General features: G+C 53.2%; 1 protein-coding gene across 1 annotated transcript; it reads right to left on the bottom strand.

The window, feature by feature from the left end:
* Positions 1–9179: 9179 nt before the first annotated feature.
* On the bottom strand, positions 9180–11949 carry Chst1 (carbohydrate (keratan sulfate Gal-6) sulfotransferase 1). Its single transcript, XM_013029986.1, has 3 exons — positions 11887–11949; positions 11345–11437; positions 9180–10455 (listed from the first exon to the last, which is right to left on the bottom strand). Exon 3 carries the CDS (start codon positions 10411–10413, stop codon positions 9181–9183), a length of 1233 nt encoding a protein of 410 aa, XP_012885440.1. The 5' UTR covers positions 10414–10455; positions 11345–11437; positions 11887–11949; the 3' UTR covers position 9180.
* Positions 11950–23768: the final 11819 nt, after the last annotated feature.

Below are 23768 nucleotides of genomic sequence, written 5' to 3'. Positions count from 1 at the left end.
ATTAATTTAGTTAGTTAAATTTACAAAATGAAGACTTTGGGATAGAAGTATGGCTCAAATGGTTAAGTGCCTACCTATCAAGTGTAAGGTCCCTAGTTTACCCCACACACACACACACACAAAATTTTTTGGTGGATTGTTTTTGGTTTTCAGTTTGGATTTTGGCCTTTTCAAACATGGTCTCACTATACAACCCTGAGTAGCCTTGAACTCAAGATTCTGCTGCCTCAGCCTCCCAAATCTTGAGATTACAGGCATGTGCTACTATGTCTGGCTATAAAAGGGAGGGGAGGGAGTGAGGAGCCCCCTGCTACATTTCTCACAAGTTTCCAGTGATATGGCTGCTGCTGGTCCATGCACCCTAGTTTAGGTTTCACAGGTTTGGCTCTCAGTATAGAGTCTCCAAAGACAGTTCTCCATCACTGTGGGAGAAAATTTGCAGCCTACAGTCTCAAACAAATCAGCCAGAAAGCAGAAAAGAAATATATCTCCCATGTGAAAATGGCTTATCCCAAAAGCCCACAGATTGAGGAGTAGCTTTCTGCCTTGGGTGACAGTCATGTGGAGACAGGCTTCCAATTGTGCCTCTAGGCCACCCTATAGGGAGATCAGCTGTCACCAGCTGGACCCTGGTAACAGATCACTAGAACAATGCCAAGATAAGTAGAAAAACATCAAGGTGAGTGCCAGTAGAGCCTCAGGTGGGACTTTAGAGGAGACACAGGAAATAAAGAAAACATGGCTGAAACTTTCCCAATTTGATGAACATGATGAACCCACAGATACTAACATCTCCACAAATCCCAAGCAGGATAAAGATAAGGAAACCCTAACAAAATACATCATAATCAAAATCCCTGGGGGAAAGAACTAGTGATAAAGAGCCCCGTGTGACAGGACCGATTATAGAGCAAGGGAAAGAGAAGCACGGCAGACTTCTCATCCAAAACAACGCAAGTCAGAAGACAATTAATCAAAAACCTTTGAAGCAACTGAATGAAAATCATGCTGAAAATACCTTTCACAAGTAAAGACTTTTGGACAAAGGGCAGCATGGGGAGGGAGGGGATTAATCATCAGCCATCCCACACTTTGAAGATGTAAAATAGAGTTCTTTAGGCAGAAGGAAAGTGACAATATGTGGAAATTTGGGTCCACACAAAGGAATGAAGAGTGCTGAAGAAGAGAAAGAAAGAGCCTCTTAGTAGTGTCCACATCATGGCCTTGAGAGCCTTCTCAGGGAGAGAAGCCGGCAGGAGAGGCTACAGATTGTATAATGGCATTTATACCAAATCCTGAAAAAGCCAAACTGCAGTGGTGGAAAGCAGTCCACGGTTGCCAGGGACTGTGGGTGGGGGAAGCATGCCATCTACAAAGAGATAAGAAAGAATTTGGGGATTGAAAGAGACATTCAGAGTCTCCCTTCTGGGATCATTTCTGTAAATACGCATTGGTCAGAATCTATCAGACAGTATACTTTAAATGAGTGAATCAAATTGTGTGTGGATGCTGCTCTAATTAAATGGATTATTTTAAAATAAATATGAATAATAGGCTGGTGTCATGGCTCAAGTGGCATCGAGCATTTACCTAGCAAGCATAAGGCCCCAAGTTCAAACCTCAGCAACACACACACACACACACACACACACACACACACACACACACACACACACAACTTGTAGTCTTTAAGCCAAATAAATCGTGCATTTGTTTTTAAAATGCACCACCACCACAACATAGAAATGTAGGCGAAGGTGAATGGAATTAACTTGCATTAAGGTATTAAGTGTGTTTTTCAAAGGAAGGGTAAAGTTATTGATTAACTTTAGGTGCAGATACACTGAGAAAGGAATTTGTAATTCCTAAGGTTTCCCCTGATGAGCCAGAAACAGATTCATCATTTTTTTAATTAGCGGAGATACAAATGCTATAATAACAAGACATGTTGAGTCAAAAAAGAGACTAGGGTGGAGGCACAAAATGGGTGAGATAAATAGGAATCACAAAGTGAGCAGTAGCCATCCATAAATATGGATACATGAGAAATCACAAGACAAGTGGGGCACAGGTAGCTCAAGCCTGTAATCCTAGTTACTTGGGAAGTGGAGACCAGAGGATCAAGGTTGAAGGCCACCCTTGACCCCACCCTCCACCCCTTCCCCCCAAAAAAAACAAATAAGAAAAAGAAAAATGTTCATTGGATTCCATCTCAATAAAGGGGCCTGAACAATGGCATACATCTATCATCCCAAACTCTAGGGGATGCACAATGGCTTGGGTACAGTGATGCATACCTGTCATCCCAGCCACAGATGGAAATGCAAATATAAGGAGCACAGTCCAGAGCAGCCCCGGTGTAAAGTGAGACCCTGTCTCAAAAATAACCAGTGCAAAAGGGGGTTGACAGAGTGGCTGAAGTGTCAGAGTACCTGCCTCATAAGCATGAGACCCTGAGTTCAAAACTTAGTACCACAAAAGTGGGGGAGGGGGATTACAAAATCTCACATGATGACTCTAAAAATGCAATCACAAATCACACAAATTCTAATCCAAAAAGCCTGGTGTTGTCAGTGTTAGTGTTATGCTCACCTTTGGTTCTCAGCTCCACCCACACTTGGGTCCCCTCCCATTCCTGGAGTTCCCACCATACAGCTGGCCCCTCCCCCTCTCCGCCCAGACCCACCTGAACTCCCATCTAACTCACTTCCTACCCCTCAGCCCCCTCCGGCTACCTGGATGGGGATGGAGGCCCACGTGCTCCCTCTTGGGGGAAATATGGCTCCTCTAATAAACCTTATAATCATCTTTCTCCTGTGTCTGCCTGCCTATGCGTGGTCCCCTGGGACGGATGTGTGGGATCCACCTCTTTCAGTCAGTATTGGCCTTAAACAAAATAGACTGTGAGAGAAAAGTGTGTTTATCAGTTTTATCAGTTTATCATTGTGTTTATCAGTTTTCTATCACTATGATAAATATCTGAGCTAGGCAACTTAGAAAGCAAAACAATGTTCATTTGGGCTCACAACCTCCAAGTCCAGGGTGGCCCATTGTTCTGAGTCCATGATGGCGTATCACAGTGGAATTTGATTTCCTGAAAGTGAAAAAGTACGTGGTGGAGGAAAACGCTTCACCTTATAGCTAGAGAGAGAGGAAGAGACTGGACTCTCCTAGAGCACACCACCAATGACTTCAAGGCCTCCCTCCCACTTAAAGGCTTTCCCTATCCTTTCCACTATCTTCCCACTAGCAGTACCCTAGAGATCAAGCCCCCAACCCATGGGACTTGGAGCATTCAAACTATAGCATATAGTAAATAGGAATGCTTCATAATGATAAAAGGTTGTTTACTTAACAACTTCAGACTTACTTGCACCTAAAAATAGGGTCTCAAACTTACAAAGCAAAAAAACGACAGAACTATATGGGGACACAGCTAAGTCCACAATCATAGTGTGAGGTGACCTAGCATACTTTCTTAGTGATGAAAGGAATAGATTGTTTCAGGAGAGCTATTTGGTCAACAGGCTTAATCCAACTGGAGGCTCCTATGTTGCCCATTACATCCAATTACCACAGTAACCACGTTCTTTTCCCTTATTCTCGGAGGCTAGAACTAGAACAATGAGACTCTGGGGAGATTACTGATTTGTCCAGCAAGATACAGAGGAACAAAGTCTCACTGGAATCTCTTATCACCTAAATCACTGATTTTCCACTCATTCTGGATAGTTGTAAATGCTTCCTGCAACACCCCACCACCACCACCACCCCTGGCAAAGCTTGTTTTTGAAGCCACACCCTGCTTCCCAAAGCCAACTTGGCCAGGGTGACTGAAGGCTGGGGGTAACCAAGGAAGGAAGAAAGCAGGAAGCAATGCAGGCAGAGCAGCGTCCCTCTGGACTGCTAGAGTGTGAGGAGGAAGTCCCAGTAGCTGGGTGGGGTCAGCTTGCTCTTGGCTGCTCCAGAGCAAGAATGTGGGAAAGCCAAGCTTAAGGAAATGCTATATCTTCCCTCATTGGCCACCTTAGACAGGGGACTCCCCTGGGCTTTAGAGAGGAGAACAATGTTCAGGGCACCACATTAAAAATGGTCTTTATGAATAGAAAAGCAGCACAAACACAGGGGCAGGAAGCTTACATCCTACATCCTTTGACCTAGCTGCAGCAACACAGCAGGCCACTTAGGGGCAGAGGAAGTCATTTGTCCAGGAGCTTGGACTGTCTCAGGCATATGGCCATGAGTGGCAGTTTTATTTGGCTAGTGTCTACCCTTAGGGTTATTCATCCAAGGGTGTCTGGAGCCTTCAGAGAGCTGTGGATGAGCCAGGCTGTCTCCGTGCTTAGCAATTATTCTGTGGGCTGACCCCACTTCTCTTCCCCCAGCCCTCAGTTCCAGGTCTGCACTAAAGAGGGGTTCTATGTTTGCTACATTATTCAGTTCAAGTGTAACTCTGCAGTGACAGCAGTTCCGATTAGAATCCAAGAACAAAATGTGTGTTTGTTCATGGACCAGCTTATATTCCAGGTGGCTGTTATGCACTGTGGGTAGAGTCATGGTGATGATGATGATGATGATGGGGATGATGGATGACAGAGATGATGGTGGTGGTCGTGATGAAAATGGTAATGGTGATAGTGATCGTGGTGGTGATGTTGATGAGGAGGATGGTGATCTTGATAATGGTGATAGTGATGAGAATGATGGCGGTGGTTAGCATTGGCTGAGTCTTCACTGTGTGCCAGGCACCATTCTGTGCACTTAAATACATTACCTTGCAGGAACAAGGCTTCAAGCCATAATGCTGATGGCTTTGGATGCAGGATATTGTGGTTTCAGGCTAGTCTAAGCAAATAGTTATCAAGACCCCATCTTAAAAGCCACAGAACATGTAGGGGAGAAGATCTTCATCTGAGATCCTATCTAAAAATAATAATAACAATAATAACTAAAGTAAAAAAAAAAGCTGGGGTAAAACTCAGGTAGGACCTGAGTTCAAACTTTAGTCCTGCCAAAAATTAAAAATTAAATTGAATTTAAAAAAGCATCGCCCTTCCTTTGCAGTCTTCTCAGCAGTGTCTGAGGCGGGTGAGCGAGGTTCACCGAGGCTGAGTGACCTGACCAAGCTCAGACATGCACAGGATGAGCAGGTCCTGACTCAACCACAAGCTACCAGCAGGTCACAACAGCAAAATGCAGAAAGCACCATGAGGACACGTCCAGGGCCGGCAGTGTCAGTGTTCTCACAGAGCCCTGGTGATTGTCCTGTGCGTGTCATGGGTGACAGCCAGCCAGACCGTTGACATGGGAGTGAATTTCCCAACTACACACACACACACACACACACCACAGCCTGCTGCTGTGACCATGCTGCCGATGGCTTCCACTATACACTCCATGGTGGGCCCTGACCTTCCCCATATGTCCACGAGGACTGGATCCAAACCTGTCCTCTAGCCCTGGGGAAACTGAGCCTTGTAGGCTTTCCCCTGAGAGCCAAGAAGGTGTTTCTCTCACATCTGGAATTGGAGTAGTCCCCACCAGGAAAGACATCCCACAGGGAGAATCCCTCAACAGTACTTAATGGCATGGTAGGAAACGGGAAAGCACCCCAGCATCAGAGGGAATAGGGCTGGAAAGCCAATGTATTTGTGGTTGACAACGAAAGAGGCAAAAGTTTGCCTTGACCGTACAAACAGGAAGTACGTGATACAGATGAAAGCCAGGATGCAGGCAGTCCTGGACCTGAAGGTGAGAACTGCCCTGAATCTGGGGACAGGGCTCAGGACCGGGAGTTACTCTACAGGCCTGAGAACCCCAGCCATCTGGCAGGACACACAACGGGGGGGGGGGGGGGGGGGGTGAGACCATTCCTGCCTCCATGGTGTGTGATCTGTTTCCTGCCTAGAAAAAGGGGCCTTGGTCTACAGGAAACAGCTGGGTAACTAACAGGCAGAGGCGGAAGCTTTGTAAATGGTCGATTAAGTACACGTGTCCATTGACCATTCTCCGAGTGAGTGTCAGTCTTGGAAATGATAACAAGTGACAGGGCAGGTGGTAACAGTGACAATTGGTGTTCAGAGGCACTGCCGAGGGAAAGATGTGGATTCTTGGGACAAAATTCAGCTTGGCCTCCTCTAATGTATCGGAATGAGCCTATGAGGGCTTTAGCTGCCTTGGGTCTCGTTCAGACCCCATTAGAGGCTGTACCTGTGCCGCATGAAGGCCCCAGAGACAAGCAAGTCTTTTCTCAGGCAGGAACACCTGATTTATGTTATTCATTTGTGTAGCCAGCCAACCAGGGTTTATTGGACAGCTATTGTGTGGCAGGTCCTGTTGTAAACGGGGTGATTACAACTGTGATAAACTCAGTAAAGGAGATGTACATGGTACTATACGAGCCTATAATCCAGACTTATAAGCTAGATAACCAGCTCAATAAGGATCCCTGATGGAGATAACCTGGTCAAACCAAGGCAGTTTTGATTATTGAGATCCAAAGAATGAATAGACACTAACTAGGCCAAGAGAGGAATAGGAACAACTCAGGCATGAAGGAAGAGTCTATGAACAGACCCCACTGCAGGATGGAAAAATGGCCCATGTATCAGTTAGCTTTTGCTGCGTAACAAGTCACTCCAAATCTTCAGTGGCTTAAAATAACCTCCATGTTTTAATGTTGAGGGTCAGGAATCTCTGTGGGCTGAGTCAGGTGCCTCCAACCACCTAGGCTAAGTTGTGGTTGACATTGGGTAAGGCTCGTTGGTGCCTAGGCTTGTGGTCTTTGGTTCTCTAGCAGGCCGCCTTGGGTTTCTTACCTATAGCAGTCAGAAGCATCCAAGAGGCAGCTTGATTCACATTTGCTCCAGTCACAAGGTAAGACCCATGGCTAAGCGTAGAGTACAGTGTGGGAGAATGCTACTGCCAATGTGGTACAGGGAGACATGAACGAATTGAGAGCTGTGGCTGCAAAAACTGACCACAGGGTACCCAAGGAGCTGTAAAACCAATGTGGAGGAGTGGGGAATGGAGAGGTACTGTTTCAAGGGCACAGACTTTCAAAGAGCTATCAAGATGAGAAGTGGTGATGGTCGTACAATATTAGGAATGTATTTCATTAACTGTACACTTAAAATGGCTACAGTGCCATGTTATGCATATTTTACCACAATTGCAAATACAAAAAGGAAATGGCCTACCTTAATTAAGCTGCTATTAGCTAAGGCATCTCTTCCCTCAGTCAAATCAACGTCCTCTTGGCTCATATATAAGAGATCCCAGGAGGCTGTGTCCTCAGAAAGCCTTTCTGAGGACTGAGCAGGTCCCCCAAGCTGCCATGACCAGGCACTCCGTTATTCCAGCCAACAAAGCTGTGATCTCCAATACCTCAGTGACCAGCTGTTTTTCTTGGAAAAGGAGCTGTTGAAGCTGTTCGGATGAACCTGATAGTCTTGCCAAAGGCTGGGAGAGCAGTCAACACAACAGATACTTCACCTGCCCAGGAAACCAGGAAAAATCATCCCATTTGTTAAAATACCAACATACATCAGGCAGAGTGGCTCAGACCTACAAACCTCCAGAGGCAGAGATCTTGAGGATTCAAGTTTAAGGCTAAGCAAAATGTTCAGGAAATGTTATCTCAATCAATTAAAACAAAAAACCTGGCATGGTGATGTGTGCCTGTAATCCCAGCTATGTGGCAAGTGTACATAGAAGGATTGTAACCCAGAGTAGTCTAGGCCAAAATGTCAAGAGCCTGTCCAAAAAAAACAACAAAAAGAAAAAGGCTGGAGGCAGACTCAAATGATAGGGTATCTACCTGGCAAGGCCCTCAGTTCAAACCCTGGTACAGAAAGAAAAGAGAGAGAGATTGGAATTGTTGATGATAATCCTCTGACTTGAGCCATACCCTGCCCTATTGTTCTCCTCCCTCCCCCCCCCCCCCAGCTACCCTGCCCCAGAGCACCCACCTGAGGAAGGAACCAATTGGCTCAGGAAATCCTCAAGCCTTTCTTTCTATTACTGTGCACGCTCCCTGCCACTTGGTAAACACTTAGATCACCCTGGCTACCAGGTAAATGGTCTCAGCTGACAAAAAGGGAATCTGAACCTGAACTCCCCCGCCTACCCCACCCCCTGCAAAAAAAAAATCAGTGTGAATTGATGAGGCTTATTCATGGTTACCTCCTTCCTCCTCTTGCCCAGCCCTGGGCCACTCTGGCTCATTGAGATCATCTCCACTGTCACACTCAGACATTATTGCACACTTTTATTTACAGAAAACACAGATAAAGCATTGCAATGTTCATTTTAGCAAACTGATCCACTTTTTTTTCTTTTTCATTTTTTCTTTTTTGGCACAAAGAAATATTACAGATGGACCCCCAAGATCAATCAGAAACTTTAAAAGATTCAGCAGTCACCACTGGCTCCAGGGCAGCCACAAGACTCAGACAAACAAACAGCATCATCACAGACTGGCAAAAAACAAATAATAATAATAAAATAAAATAAAAATCAACGTAAGTCCACGTTCACCTCACAGTAAAAACCTGCTCACCGACAGGCAAGGGTGGGCAGGAGGGGCAGCTGCTCTGCTCCAGGGGAGAAAGTGGGAAGTCAGGGTCAGGAAGCCAGAATGGGGTGGTGGGATTGGGGGGGGAGGAGGGCAGGGAAGGATAGACCCCTTTCCGAAACTAGAGAAGAGGTGGTCCTTTGCTCGCAAAACTACAAAACACCCCCGAACCACTCATCCACACAAAAAGAGCTCACGTTGTGTTGGGGGGCCTCTCCCCTCGTGCCCCTGTGAACGTGGGCAGGGGGAGCTTGTAAACATGGTCCACACCGAGCCCCCCACACCCTTGCGTCTGAACGGGGCGGGGTGGGGCCGTACCCCTACTTCGCAGGGGCCCTCCAGAGACATAGTGCAAATTTCAGAGACAAAAAAGGGGGAGCAAAGGGGGAGGGGAAAGGGGAGAAGGACTCCCCCCTCCCCAGGGCAGGGATGGGGAAGAGACACAAAAGGCAGGATGGGCGGAGTGGAAGTGGGGTACAGAGGGGGCCGGGGAGCGGGGATAATAAGGCAACAGTTAAAAATGGTCCGTGTGATCCAACCCGGCGCCGCGCGCCCCCCACGCGCACCCCCTCCCGGTGCCCCCCGGCCCCCGCCCCGCACCCGGGTCACAAGAAGGGGCGGAAGTCCCGCTCCTCCACCAGGCTGACGGCGGGGTTCTTGAGCTCCTCCTCCGAGGCGGCCATCCTGTACCCGAGCTGGGCCAGCACCTGCCGGCAGGCGTTCTGGGCGAAGGCCACGATGTCGTAGGAGAGGCGGAAGCGCCACTTCTCCGCGGTGGCTGCCGAGTTGCGCACGGTGCCGTATTTGTGCTTGCCCAAGGCGGGGTCGCCCCGCGTGTTGTTCTGGATCCAGCGGGCCACGTGGCTGTCCAAGGGGATGCCCAGGAAGCCGTAGATCTCCTCGGTCTTCTTCATGGGGTTCCTGGCCAGGTCCTCGTAGCGCACCAGCATGTACTTGCCCTTGAGCCAGGCCGGGCGCATGAGGCCGGTGGACACGGAGTTGGAGAAGTCCTCGCACACCGTGGTCAGCTGCGACGCGTCCAGGTTGTAGGGTTTGCGCCCCGTGCCGTACCACAGTCGCCACAGCCGGTAGGTGTCGCGGAAGGTCTCGCTCCGGGAAGCCAGGATGCCCCGCGGGTCCCGGACCAGCTGGATGACCTTGAGGTTCAAGCGCGGGTCCTCCACCAGCGCGCGCAGGTCGTTCACCTCGGGCACGCGCACCGTCTTGATGGCCACGTGGCTGCGCTCCCGGCAGGCCTCGGCGGCCACCGTCAAGTTCAGCAGGCCGCACTTGCGCACACAGTCGCCTTCCTCCAGGACCTGGTCCGGGGAGCCCGGGGGGTCGCACACCGGGCGTGAGCACAGGACCCGGCTGGCCCCGCGGCGGAAGACCCGGTCGGTGGTGTGATTGATGGGAGGGGGCTTGATGTAATTCTCCAAGAAGTGGAGGTCACAGTCGTAGAGGCTCCTCAGGAGGTCGCGGCTGGCCCCCAGCATGACCCGCCGGTCCGCGGGGCTCTTGCCCTGGGTGAAGCGCGGGATGAGGGTGTTCTGGACGTGGTAGAGGGGCTCGAACAGGTAGAAGACGTCCAGGTGCTGGTTGAAGAGCTGGCCCACGAAGGAAGAGCCACTGCGGGTGGTGGCCAGGATGAGGACGTGGGTCTTGCGGGACAGGTTATAGAAGGTGGGGCCCTCCTCGCATAGCCGCTCGGTCACCCCGGCCTCGGCCAGCCCCGGGCAGGTGTGGAAAGACTTGGCCGTGAAGGTGCGGATGGCCGTGTACTGGATGGCAATGGAGGCCAAGGCGAGGAGGAGGACGGCCTTCCAGGAACATTGCATGGCTGGGCACCTTCATGGGGCTGCCACTCCAGATCTTGAGGTCTGTGGGCAGGAGGGGGCGGTGGGGAGGAAAGGGGTCAGGGTGGGTGGGGTCTCTCACCAGCCAAGGATCTGGGAAAGACCCAGGAAAACAGCTGTCTCCCCACTCCCGCTCAGAAACCCCACAAGCGCCCCTGAAGGCCTGACCAGGCAGCTTCTCCGCTGGGCTGACTGCCATTCTCTGCAGGACTCTTGGAAGCTTCAAACATTTGAACAAACTGATCCCTTGCACTCTTGCTGACACTCCCTCAACTCAGCCTTCCCTTTGGCTACCACCTGCTACCTACTTCCCCAGGTGGACATCTTCTCTGCCCTCTGCTCAGCCCAAGGGAAGAAGAGGACCCACCTGGTCCTTTGTGATCCCAAGTCCCCAGGCAGCATGCACCTCTGCACCCCAGGGTTGGTGAGCAGCCAGCAGCAGCAGCAGCTCATCCATGCCAGCTAGACCAGAGATGGTAGGCCATTTGTGCCAAGCACCCTCCAATGTGTGACAGAGGGTGACATTTCCGGAAGTGGGCTGCTGGGCTCCTACTGGGTCTTAGAGCAAGGGTGGGGTCCCTGGGCCACGAGAAGCAACCCTCCCCACAAGCAGGGTTAGTCCCTGTGGGAGATGCTTCCCTCCAGCATAGCGACCTGGCCTGAAAAGATCTCTTAGTCCAGGGAATTGAGACCTCACTCCTCCTTGCCAGTCTTCCTGTTCTTGGCCCTACAGACCATCTATCCACAGAAAGGAAGACAGGAAGAGACTTTTCCTAGAGCAGGGCAGGGAAGTTCGGATCAGGACTCCAGGATATCCTGCAGGTGTCCCCCACATGGAGGAGCTCAGCTGCCAGGATCTGAGAAAGCACCAGGGTGGTTCTCATTGCTGAATGCCAGGAGGTTCAACACTTACCAAAGAGGGGCCGCTCCACGCCGGGGAGTCTCCGCTGCCAGCTCCCTTGGTCTAGCAGGCAGCCAGCCAGCACTGCAAGCCTGTGCAGCAGCCCTGGGGTCAGCAGGCTACAGAGACAGAGGCAGGGCTATGAGGGCAGGTTTGGGTTCTGTGTCCCCCCCTCTCCAAGTCTTCTCTTCTGCACTCTGCTGCCTACAGTCTGCCCCCAGTGTTAAGGCAATGAGGATCTTACCTCCTCTGCTTCCCCCCAGATTTATCAATAACTCAGGATGCCAACAAACTCAGTGCCATGTCTGTCCCTGAACCTGGCCTCCTAAACTCTAGACTATATCCCTCTTCTCCACCTCCCTCACTTCCCAACAAACCACAGTCCTGCTGCTCACACCTGGGCCCGGCGGGCAGGAGCTGGCTGGCCTGCATGCACAGTTGACCCATCATGAAAGCCCAGATCAGTATTGCATTTGAAATCAACAAAACAAGCCAGGCTTTTTAGAATTCAACTTGTTCAGTGACTTGGGGATGGTGGGGGTGGGAGGACTCACCCTAGATTTCCAGGTCCAAAGGGAGACTTTGAAAAGACAGCTAGCCAGAGGGCTTCTTCCAACCACACCGAAGAGAAGACAGCAGCTACCTAAAATCAGATGCAAGAAATGAACTGGAGGCATTCCTGACCCTGAAACGCTTTGCCAAGTCTGAGAAGACCAGGATGGCTGGGGTGTGTGGTTCTGGTGGTAAACCACCTGCCTAGTAAGCCCAGGGCTCTGAATTCAAACCCTAGTACCTAACACTAATATTGATTGAGCATTTCATCTCTGTTAGCTGATCTCTTTCCTCAAAATCTATATGGCATGGTAAGAGGACCTGCCTGAGCTCACCACCTGCTCTGTGTATGTGTGCGTGTGTGTGTATGTGCTCTGTGTGTTTGTGTGTGTATGTGTGTGTGTGTACCAAGATTTTGAACTCAGCCTCCCACGGTGCTCAGCTTTCTTGTTCACAACTGGCACTCTACCACTTGAGCCATGTTTCCAAGCCTAGCTTTTGCTGGTTAGTTGGTGATGGAATCTCAAGATCTTTTCTGCCCCAACTAGCTTTGGATGGGTGTCCTCCAACATTTTTTTTGGAGGGGGGGTCAGTCGTAGGGCCTGAACTCTGGGCCTGGCGCTGCCCCACAGCTCTTCAGCTCAAGGCTAGCACTCTACCACTTGAGCCCACAGCACCACTTTCAGCTTTTTCTGCCTATGTGGTGCTGAGGAATCAAACCCAGGGCCTCATGCATGCAAGGCAAGCACTCCATCACTGAGCCACCTTCCCAGCCCTGGATGGATATCCTCTAGGTCTCAGCCTCTTGAGTAGTCAGGATTACAGACAGGAGCCACCACCACCTGGCTTTCCCATCTGCTTTCACCCCCAACAGAGCCCATTTTCTTTCTCCAAGGCTTTCTGTTCCTTAACCTTTAAACATGCATGTAATGCATGGCCCCACAGCCCACTAGTGAATCCATGCAAGAGCATGGAACATCAAAAGGCGGGAGCTGAGCCTGTTTGAGACTCGAGTCTGTTCTGTCCCCATGCTATGTGGTCTGAGCCTTCATTAGTTCATGAAGGGTAAACTTAGGTACTTTTCAAATATCCTTCCCATGACTTATGGTTTGCTGTGACCCCTTTGGGAGCCAGCTGAGTGCATCCTCACTCCCCAAACCTGTACACCTGCCTGGATCAGCTCCCTCAGTGTCTAGCACCAAGGTCTTCAGTCCCATTGTTTGGATAGAGAAATTAAGGCCCAGAAATAAACAAATAGGTATAAACAAATTAGAACCGGCAGAGACTAGAGTCTGTCTGGGTCAGATCCAGGCCGAGGCTCTGGTCTCTCTACCAACAGCTGAATGTGCCAAGTGCAGCCTTTGCCACCTTGCAGAGGGCACAGAGCCTGGGCAGAGATAGCAATGGGTCCTGTCTATGATCGGAAACTTGGTCATCTACAGGAACTGGTACCGGGTTACCAAGTGGTACAAATAGAGAAGGGGGCAGTCTCGATGTGTAGTCCACCCCATCCCACCCTGACTTAGCCCACGGCAGCAGAGGAGGCCACTCCCCTAAGGTGGGGCTGGAAAGAGCCTCTCCGCTTGATTCCTGCCCCTGCTACCAAGCACAGGCCTGCCATACCCACGTGACCAGGGATAAACACCGGAGCCCATCCAGAAGCAAAACAGGCAGCAAATGCCTGCAATAGCAGGGTCAGTAACAATTGTGTTCTGACATCTTTACCCACAGAGACCTGTCAGCTATCCAAGATGTCAGGCCCAGGCCCACACACTGCAGAGAAAAGAAAACCAGGGAAGGCCAGACATGCTCTCACCCCACCCTCACCACAGGCTGTGAAGCCCCAGATCATTTATCTGCTGGATGTACAATCTGGTTCCATTGGTATTTCAGCCCCTTGCTCCCCCACCCCCAAGACAGAAAATGAACCCTTAGACTCTTCCCCGAACTGTAGGGTTCCAGTTCTAAAGACAGAACACACCCTGGATTGTCTTCACAAAAGACTACTTTGGGCTGGGAAGGTAGCTCAGTGGTAGAGCGCTTGCCTTGCATGCATGAAGCCCTGGGTTCGATGCTTCAGCACCACATAAGTAGAAAAAGTCAGAAGTGGTGCTGTGGCTCAAGTGGTAGAGTGCTAGCCTTGAGCTGAAGAGCTGAGGGACAGTCCCCAGGCCCAGAGTCCAGATCCACGACCAACAACAACAAAAAAAAAACACCTTATCCAGGAGGACACCCCTAATTTCCCTATTTTGCCCAACCTAGAGAAGCAGAAGGCTAGGATACAAGCTGCTGCTCTGATCGGTAACCTCAGCCTCTTTACAACAGCCAGGCTCCACTTCGCAGGGCACAGCTCAGGCACCTTGGAGAGGAGGATGAAGGCCGAGCCACAGGCTGCCATCTGCCTCCCAGGGAGGGCAAAGCCAGGGCACAGGGAAGGGAAGGTGGGGCGAAGTCAGGATCTCCTGGAAGTGCCCCTGCTGTTCTGCCAGCCTGGCAGAGCTAGGCCTGGGGCTGGCCAAGTGTCTTTGTTATGCTCAAGGCATCTGCCCTGGAAACCAGCGGCCCCCCGGGACTTCCCAGGTCCTGTAGTTCCCAGCGAAGACTTGGCCATTGAATAAGACTCTTTCATGCTGTGGTCAGACTGACCCTCTAGGTCAGGCTGTGGAGCCCAGGCCCTTTTCTGGGTTTCCAGCAACCTCTTCCCTGGCCTCCTGCTACCTTGGTAGATCAAAGCGTGGTCACAGAAGCCCCAAATGTGTCTTTTCTGTTGGAAGGTGGGGGAACTGGTGAACTCCCAGGAGAAGGCTCAGACTTCCGGTAGTCCTCAGGGAGTAAGCGCTACACTGGAAAACTCGAATTCAGAATCCAGGGCTCTGTCTCTCAGCAGGTATGCGCACCTGGGTGACGGACCTGCTGTCTTTGAGCTTGCTTCCCCATCCAAAGAAGGAGTACACCCCTAGTTGAGCTGTTAAGAACTAGGTCAATAGCCAACAACTAGAAGGGATACCAACAATCTCATGGTTCGGTCATGGGTTCTGGCACCAGCTTTGTCGATCCCAGCAGCTCAACCATGTATAAGCTAAGGGACTTCAGCTAGATTTTCTTAATTTAGGTCTCTGTTTTCACATCTGAAAAAAAAATGGGTTTCATTAAAACCAGGCTGTGTGACAACTAGTTAGCTAATGCAGGACCTGGCACAGGAGAAGCAAGCAGTCCGTTGATGTTATCATCACTGGTGACAGCTTTGCTTGTCTTGGAGAAGCATCTCAGAACTAGTCATCCTGCAGCCCACAGGGTGAGATCTGACAGTGAGCCAGACCGATGCCCTGTCTCTCTCCCTTCCTTCTGCCCAGGGCCCTCTCCCTTAGGTGTTTTCCTTTCTGTGCTAGGCCACTGCAGTGGTTTTCCTGCTGCCCTCTGGTGGCCATATGCTATAGTGAGCTTCGTAGCCCTGCACCTCTGCTGTGTTTAAATTCCTGGCCTGGTGTCTGCAACTGAAGTAGGGTGGAAAGGTGGGGACTGATGTTGCAGGTGGTATTGTGGTGTGACAATGGCATGCCCACCTGAGCTATGGCCTCTGCTCTGTGCAGCCCCAGGGACCTCCTCAGCCCCACATCACGAGGAGAGCAGCAACAGGCAGCCTGGCCTCCTCCGGGGGCAGGGGAGAGAGCGCTGCACTGAATCACCAACAAAAAGCGCCCCAGCCTCGGCCTGTCCCCGACGGACGGAGTGATCTGACGTTGGGCTCAGCTGCCAACCTCTCATTTCTAGCTCTTTCCATAGAACCAGTGATGAAGGCCTCGGCCACCCACTACTGTCACCAAAAATGGGGAACCCTACATTAACAATCAGTTTCTAAAGAAATCGGTATCTCTGTCTCCCTCAGCCTGATCTGTGACTGCTCCCCAAGGAGCCCTACGTGGTTCCTGCTCTTCTCCATGCCCCACCCCTTAGAAACACAATCCCTCTTCCCCCAAAAGACTATTCCTTATGCTCACAATTACACACACACACACACACACACAATATCCAGAAGTGTCCTGGGCCTCCTGGAGCCCAGGCATAGGCCCTCCTCTCTTCCCTAGAGGCCAGACCCCCCCTTTCCTCCTTGACCTGCCTTGGGGTGGTCCTTTAGCTGTCTGGAGATAGGCTGGTGTAGACAGGCAGACAAGGGTGACAGGGGCACGAAGCTAGAGCCAGAGAGCAGGAGGTGAATGGCTGCCATCATTGCTTTGTTAAAAAAAAATAAAGAAAGAAGGAGGGGGTACATTTATATATTGCACACACAATCAAACACTGAAAGTCCTTGCCAGTTTACACACAGCTTCTGGGGCTCTCAGTGTAGCATCTTCAGTGAAGCCACCCCTGTGCAAGAGCTGGAGAGGCAGCTGAGGCCAGCGTGAGGCAGTGAGGCCTCCACTCGGCTGCCATCCTCCCCTCCCTGCTTTCAAAGCACCAGGCTGTCTCCTGGAGTTGTGCTCCCCCTGCGGGGGGGGGGGCAGTAAGGACAGAGTAGGGGCTGCAGGCTGTGAAGCTCCATTTGGAAAAATCACTCCTGTCCTAGCCTTTTCTCTCTAAAGTATTTTTCTAAAAAAACAAACAAACAGGAGGTGAAGGGAGGGAGGGACAGCAGAGGAAAGCTGAACTTCAGCTTTCTGGTGAGACGGGGAGCTGGGATGAGGGGGGACCCCTGGCCTGGGGTGCCAAGCATCAGAGCGAGGAGGGGGGAGGGGACTAGACAGGGAGGGAGGAGTTGGCTGGATGGAGACTGCAGGGGAGGAAATGCCTAATCCCAGGTCAGCAGTGGCCAACCCTAATCCACCATAGATGTTTGTTTAGTTAAGACTAACACACACACACACACACACACACACACTAGCAACAGCAAGAGCTTTTTTTTTTTTTCCTCTCCCAAGGAAAACAAGGTGATAAATAAGAGGCCAGGGGAAAACAAGAATATAAAATCTGAGAGACACAGGAACAAGATTAGCATATAAGAGCCCAGCAACTTGTAGACTACACATCTGGATCAGAGTTTCCCAGCAGTCGATGTGAAAAGAGAAATATTTCATCTACATGATTCATGGGCTTCATAAGATAAAGAGGAAAGCATCTGCTTCAGAGCCATTTGGCTATTTCTAAGACAACCCAGTACAAGATGTCTCTACTATGAGCCACAACTTCCAGATCTCCTAATAAAACACCCAGGTAAGTTTCACAGGGCTGCGGACTTCAGTGTGGGCAGTGTGCCCACATGTAACCAGCCTCGTGCCTTAAAGAGGGGATGATCTGGAGAAGCTGGGGTTGGGGCCACAGAAAGCACAAGTACTTCTTTGGAGCCACATCCACCACTGCTGGAGCCTCAACAAGTGTACGGGCTTCATACACAGACCTGTTGAGTCCCTGGGCCTCACATCCCTGGACTCAGGGATAGAACCAAATCCCCTTTGAACATCACTAGTGAATTCCCGAGAAACCACCAGTCACTGGCCCTGGGTCCCAGGCAGTCCTGGCCAGGAAAGGCTCACAGCCTACTGCGGCCTCCTTTCCCCAGATGCTCCCTGGCCTGCATGCCCGCTCGCCTGCAGATACCTTGCTGTCCTGCCCCTGGCTGGCTGGGCAGGAAAAATCCTCCTAGGAATGAGGAGCAATTTGCCCTCCTAGCCTCACACAAGGCCCCAGTGTGCTGGCTCCTGTGGAGGGATGAGTCAGAAGGCCGATCCATGTCTTGGCCAGCCTGCGGTAGGTGGGACTCTACTGCTCCAGTGCAGGGCGGAAAGGCCCCGGTTTCCTGTCTCTCCCCCCTCTCACCCCCCACCCCCAGCCCAACCCAACAGCCACAGGCAGTCGGAATAGTACTGAGGCCCCACCCCCTGGATCCTGGAGCCTCAGCCATCCTTCCCACTTCAAGGATGGGAAAACATCAACAGGAGGAGGGAGGAAGGGGCACTGGCTCCCAGCTGCTGCAGCTGCTGCTAAATACTGGGAGAGGGGCCACCTGCCCTCTGGATCAACTACATAAGGCTTACCTGATGGCAGGCAACGAGAGGTAGAGGCAGGGAGGCCGGGGACACTGGTGTCTCACATGGATTGCATGGGATGGTGAGGCCGCAGGAGCCAATATCCCAAGACAGACACACACACACACACACACACACACACACACACACACACACACACACAGCTCCTCGTCTCATGGCCACCTCTCCCACGTGACGACAGAGTGCCCCGGACAAGTGTGGCCTGTATCCCAGCAGGAATAGTCTGCATTGAGGCCAGAATTCCAATTCTGCTGTGAGGACCCCAAACCCAGAGGTTAAGCTCAGGCCATCTGAGAGCAGGGGCATCACCCAGTACTAGGGACACAGGAAGGGAAGGGGCAGGGAGCATCAGTGCCAAGGTGGCCCCCCAAGGTCCCCAGCCACCCTGGTGCCAGTCTTGACCTCAACACCCACTGCCAACCCAGGTATCAGCTCATTCAATACCTACTGAGCATCTCTGAGGATGGCGTGGGGGGAGGGATGGCCGGGGACAACAGGGTCTCCTGGTGGGGTTGGGAGCTGAGGCCCTTCCTGCTGGCACCCCCTGGCCCACAGATGGGTCTGTGCTGTCTCACCACTTTGTAGGGCCTCATCCCTCCCTGCTGATCACAAATGGCCATGGGAGCCATGTCCACCTCAACAGGCGGAGACTGCCCAAACACACGGCCCCACATGGGGCTCTGGGGCTAGGCTAAGCAGAGGGACATGCAAGAAGGCTGGTGGCCAAGGAGTCCAGAAATGCCCTGGTCATCTGCAGCCAGAGGACCCCTAGTCTCTCTTGACAATCACCTGGCCCTAAACAGTCTGGAATAGAACACAGGGTTTGGGTTTAAGGTCCAGCTAAGGCTTCCTGCTCCACACTGCCCAGACCCTATGCCCAGCCTGTAGCTGGTCCCAAGGACACACCCATGCCAGACTACCACAGCAGCACCGGCCCTCTGTCCTGGATAAGCATAAGGGAGGGCCACAAGTGACCCATGGGCACATGGCCAGGGGACTTCTGAAATGAGACAGTGCAGCTGTCTCCCTGTGAGCTGTGGTGAGGACCTGTCATGCAAGCCTAGGGACCCTCTGCAAACCTAGGGTACCAACCCAGGCGTGTCCACTTCACAGGTGAGGGCTCAGAAAGGCTGAGTGACTTGGGCTCAGAGAGGACACAGTAAAGAACTGAATTCCAGCAGTGGGGCATGTGAGTGTGAGTCCTCCCTTGACCCACGCTCTCCTGCAGGCTTTCATCCATTCCCCTCTGATGTCTGGCAACAGCTGATCCACCCACTCAGCTCCGCAGACCCTGCATGGAATGACCTGGGATCTGGAGAATCACAGCCGGTAGCAATTCTACACCTGCAGCCCTGGGAATCCTTATCTTCTGGGTGTCCCAGCACTCGGAAAGCAGAAGCCATACCCAGCTCCAGGACTCAAAGAAAGATCAGGCTCAGAAAAATCTTGGCAGTGGTGACTGGGGCCAAACAATCTCTCCATGGACACTACCTACCTTCAGAATACCAGCAGCAGGGGACTAATCTGTAGATCCTTAAAGAACAGCACCACAGGCCCCTTCCTCCAGTTTTCTAGGGTCCACCCTGCCCCCTCCCCAGCATACTACAGGGACCACAGAGACTCCATCTGGAGAGAAAGAGAGATGAGGCTCAGCCTTCCTCCCCACCTCTGCGAAGGAGCCACCCTTCCCAGCCATTCCCAGCCCACAGTTCCCATGAAGAAGCCAACACCTAAGAGAAGACCTCTAAACATTTAGAAAACACGGGGAGCCCTGTGCCCCCGCGCAGCACTGTGGGGATTTATAAAGAACAAATCATGCCTGACAAACTTGATGGTTTTCTTGATAGAATTACAAGATGGGTAGATGAAGGAAATGCAGGCAGGGTAATATATCTTGACTTTTTTTGGTTGTTTTTTTTTTAGCAAAGCATTTGATACAGCACCTTGAGTATCCTTATAAAATTAATTCAAACAGACTTGGCCCCAAGCAGTTGTCATGGAACCTAAAAGCCCAGAGGAGCAGGTCTGGGGGGGGGGGACGGGGGCGGTGGTAAGTGGGGACAGAGCTGCCCAGCCCCTGCTGCGGGTCACACCTTATCTAACATCTTCATTAATGATCCTGGGAGAAGGAGTAAACAGTCTGCTAATGGAGTTTGCAGAGGAGATTAAATTGGAAGGTGCTGCAAGCACCAATGAGGAAAGCAAAGTGGTCCAGAGAGACCAGGGGAGAGCCTTGGCAGGACACAGAGCTGGCAGGGGTGTGCTGGGCAGCAGCAGGGCTTCTTGGAGAACCGGGGAAGAAAGTTCCAGGCTCCCAGGCCATCCCTGGGACTGGGGTGGGACCGAAAGAGGACACAGCTAAGCTCAGGTTCCGGCTGAACAGGCAAACCCCAAGAATCTCACGGTCCCATCCATCACAGAGAAGCTTTGCCGCCTGACAGGTGGCAGCGACAACGGGCAGGAGGGTTAGGGAGCTCGGAGCTGATGCCATCTTACAGGAGAGCTGGGGTGGGGGAGGCCACGGACTGTGGAGCAGAGGGCTGTGATGGAAAGGACTGGGGAGGAAGACTGAGCAATCACTGGCACCCCAAATCTCCCCAGGCCATGCTCCCCAGGGCTGCTGGGCCTGGCACTGGTTGCATGAGCCTGTTCCCTGACATGCAAGCAGTACCCCATTGACTGAATAGACAGTAGAGGTTGCTGCCCTGCTGGGGGGGGAGGCCTGGCCAGGACTCCTTGACTCCTGGCTGATCTGTCCAGCATCTCCAGGACCAAAGATGGCCTGCCCCACCCCAACCCCTTCTCTTTGTCAGAGAAGGCCCATCTCTGACTGCACCTCCTCAACTCTGATCCCAAGGGGCTCAGTGACCAGTGCTCCCCGATGGAGCTAAAGCTGAAGTCACCTGTCTACCTGGATGTAGAAGGTTTGTTTCTGCAAACACTCACCCAACGTTCAGTGTGGTTCCCCGTATGAACACACTTGACCTTCATAAGCCTATGTGATCCCAGTGTCACAAGAAGAAGAAACCGAGGCATTGAGAGGTGGCCCTGAGCCTCGGTACCCAGTCGGAAAGTCCATGAGAGGAGCAACTCCTGGGGAGGCTGAGGCAGGGGGAGAAAAGGCCATCTCTCCTTTAAAGAGGTCACAGCCTTGGCCACCCATGGTCCCCACCGAGGGGACTTGATCCAACTCCTGCCACACTTGTGATCCTGATCTTCCTGAACGTTTGCCTTCTCCCCCTACCACCACCACCGCCTCGCTGCACCGAGTCCTCCGAACAAGTCTGTTTCCATGGAAACCATACAGTGACTCAGGGCTTCGGGACCTTCTCTGAACCAGATTATGAATCTCAAATGCTCCCTACCCTACACCAGTGCAGAGTGGAGTTGGGAAAGTACAGAAAGATCCACAGTATGGAGTGGGGGGAGGCATGAATGGACAGGAGGAACCGAGAGGGCACAGACCTGCCCCCCTCCCCTGGCTTCTGAGGGCCTGGCACTGGGGTCCCTCCAGACTCAGTGAATCAAAAGATGAACCGCTCCTCCAGGGCGACCTGACACACGCACCTCCATCCATATCCTCAGCCCCACCCTCCTCCAGAGCTACCGTTCTGTGGGGAGAACAGGGAACAGTGCACCCCTCCTCTGAACAGGAGCCTGTACCTGGCAGAGGTGTCAGTGGTGGTTCAGGGACCAGGTAGAGTTCTGCCCTGGAGCTCACACTTCCAGAGGGTGTTTGGGTGGGGGGGAGATCATGGGGCCCAAGCATTGACACTGCCCAGCAAAGAGGCAAATGGAGGGGGAGGGTAGACTTGGGGATGGGGGGAAAAGGGGGCCTGGCATTAACGTATGGAAGCTGTTACATGAAGGGGCAGGGAGGTGTAGCTTCAAAGGCCTGGTGGAGTTAGAAGGGTAATTAGCAGAGGCTTCCGGTCACTTGTGCACCCCTCCCTTCCCCTCCTGGAGGCCACCTTGACCTGGCCTTGAGCCATCACCCACCATGATCCTGGACAGCAGCAGGCAGTAAAAGTTACAGCAGCCAGCATCAGACTCCTGCAGGGGTGTGAGGCGCAAGGGAAAGCACCCCCCCCACACACACACCACCTTTCCCCCAGCAGCTCCCTGGAGACCCAAGAGTTGGGGGTGTGGAATGGAATGGGGTGAAAACTTGACACCTCCCCAGTGAATCCAGGGTGAGTCATGACGGTGAGAGCACTTGGAAAAGAGAAATAGGGTCATGAGTTGCCTGTGTCTCCCGGCTGCTAAAGACTGGAGCCTGAGCACTGCCTGCCAGGTGAGGTCTGCCTGAGACAGCCCACCTCACCCAAGGGGCAGCAGAACCCCAGCAGGTGGCTACCTGGTACTTGGGACGCCACCTGCTTGCCTCTTACAGATCCTGGTCCTGCCTAAAAAAAAAAACGCTATCTTCCCAGCCCCGGTGCCAGCCTCCATCTCCGGCCTCCACCGCTGCCCCTCAGGCTCCTGCCAGCCCTCCAGACTACGTTTGGGGCTGAATTTCTGTCCTTCACTGGGCATCCACCTGCCCAACTCTGGTGTCCACTTGTCAGGTGATGGCCAGATGATGTCCCCTGGTCACCGTGCCCCGGGCACAGACCTCCCGGAAGCCTTCTGCTTGGGAATAGTGTCTTACGTCTATTCGGAGGGAACCAGCCAGAGCTGAAGAAGCTCATCCAGAGGAAGGGCAGGCCTGGGGTGGAGAGAGGTGACACCACACGGTGGCATCTGACATCAGGCCAAGGACCCTCCCCCCAAGAGGCCCCTGGGGTCTCACCTTCCTCCCTGCGGCTTGGCCTTTTAACCCCTGGCTTCTGTTGTAGGGCTTGTCCCGTGAAAGCAAGCACTGAGGGGGGGGGTAGGAAGCCTGGGAGGGGGTGCTCTCCCATCCTACTGAGAGAACAGGACGGGGTTATTTGGCTTCGTGGGGCGGGGGGGGCTCTGCACCTTCAGGGAGCCCCATCCCCAACGGAGTCCGGTCATTATAGCACAGTCGGTTGCAGGGCAGGATCGGGAGCTATCGAAGCGGCCCGGGCAGCCCCGGCCTCAGGGTGCAGCCCTGGTTTGGAAAGTTGGAGCGGGCGCGGGGATCTCGGGGTCTCCAGGCTTTTCCGCAGCCCCCGAGTGCGCTCCGCAGCCGAGGGCAGCCAGGCACCTCCCGGCTGCCGTGCGCCCCAAGTTTGCGCCCTCCCCTGCGGGGGGAGGGCGGGGGGGCTGGGGTGATCGCGGCGTTCGCCCCCGTCCCCCGCCCCCCAGCCCCCGGCAGCTCCTTCCTGCGCCCACCACACCGCCGGTGTCCCCGCCACGATCCCCACCCCACCCCAACTGAGGGGCGTCTCCACCCCGCCCGCGCCCCTCCGGTCCCGCCCGCCCGGGGGACTCCGAGGGCCCGCCCGATACCTGGTCGGGGGCGTGCGGGGAGCCGCTGCAGCGCCCGGCACTGGCTCCATCCTGGGGTCTGGAGTCAGGCTCGCCGGGGGCCCCGGGGTGGCGGTGGCGGCGGCGGCGACATCCTCCGCCTCCCGCGCCCTCCTTCTCCTCCTCGGCCTCCTCCTCGGCCTCCCTCCTTCTTCCTCCGCCTCCGCGCGCCCCTCACCGGCCCCTCTGCATGGCCCGGGGGCGCAAGCCCGGCGTGGCTGGAGCCTCGGCGTGCGTGGTCTGGGGCTGGGCGCGGGACCGGGGCCCAAGCGCGGGTCCCCCTACCCCCCTCCTCCCACCGAGAGGCGCCGGGGCCAGGAGCTGGGACCCGGGGCGCCGCAGTACCAGGAGCCGGGAGCCGGAGGAGAGCGCCCGCCTCGCGTCCCCGAGCCCAGAGCGCAAAGCAGCGG

This window comes from Dipodomys ordii, unplaced genomic scaffold (assembly GCF_000151885.1).
Source record: "Dipodomys ordii isolate 6190 unplaced genomic scaffold, Dord_2.0 Scaffold125, whole genome shotgun sequence".
NCBI lineage: Eukaryota > Metazoa > Chordata > Mammalia > Rodentia > Heteromyidae > Dipodomys > Dipodomys ordii.
The sequence above is the reverse complement of the archived record's forward strand: the minus strand, read 5'-3'. Positions and strand labels throughout refer to the sequence as shown.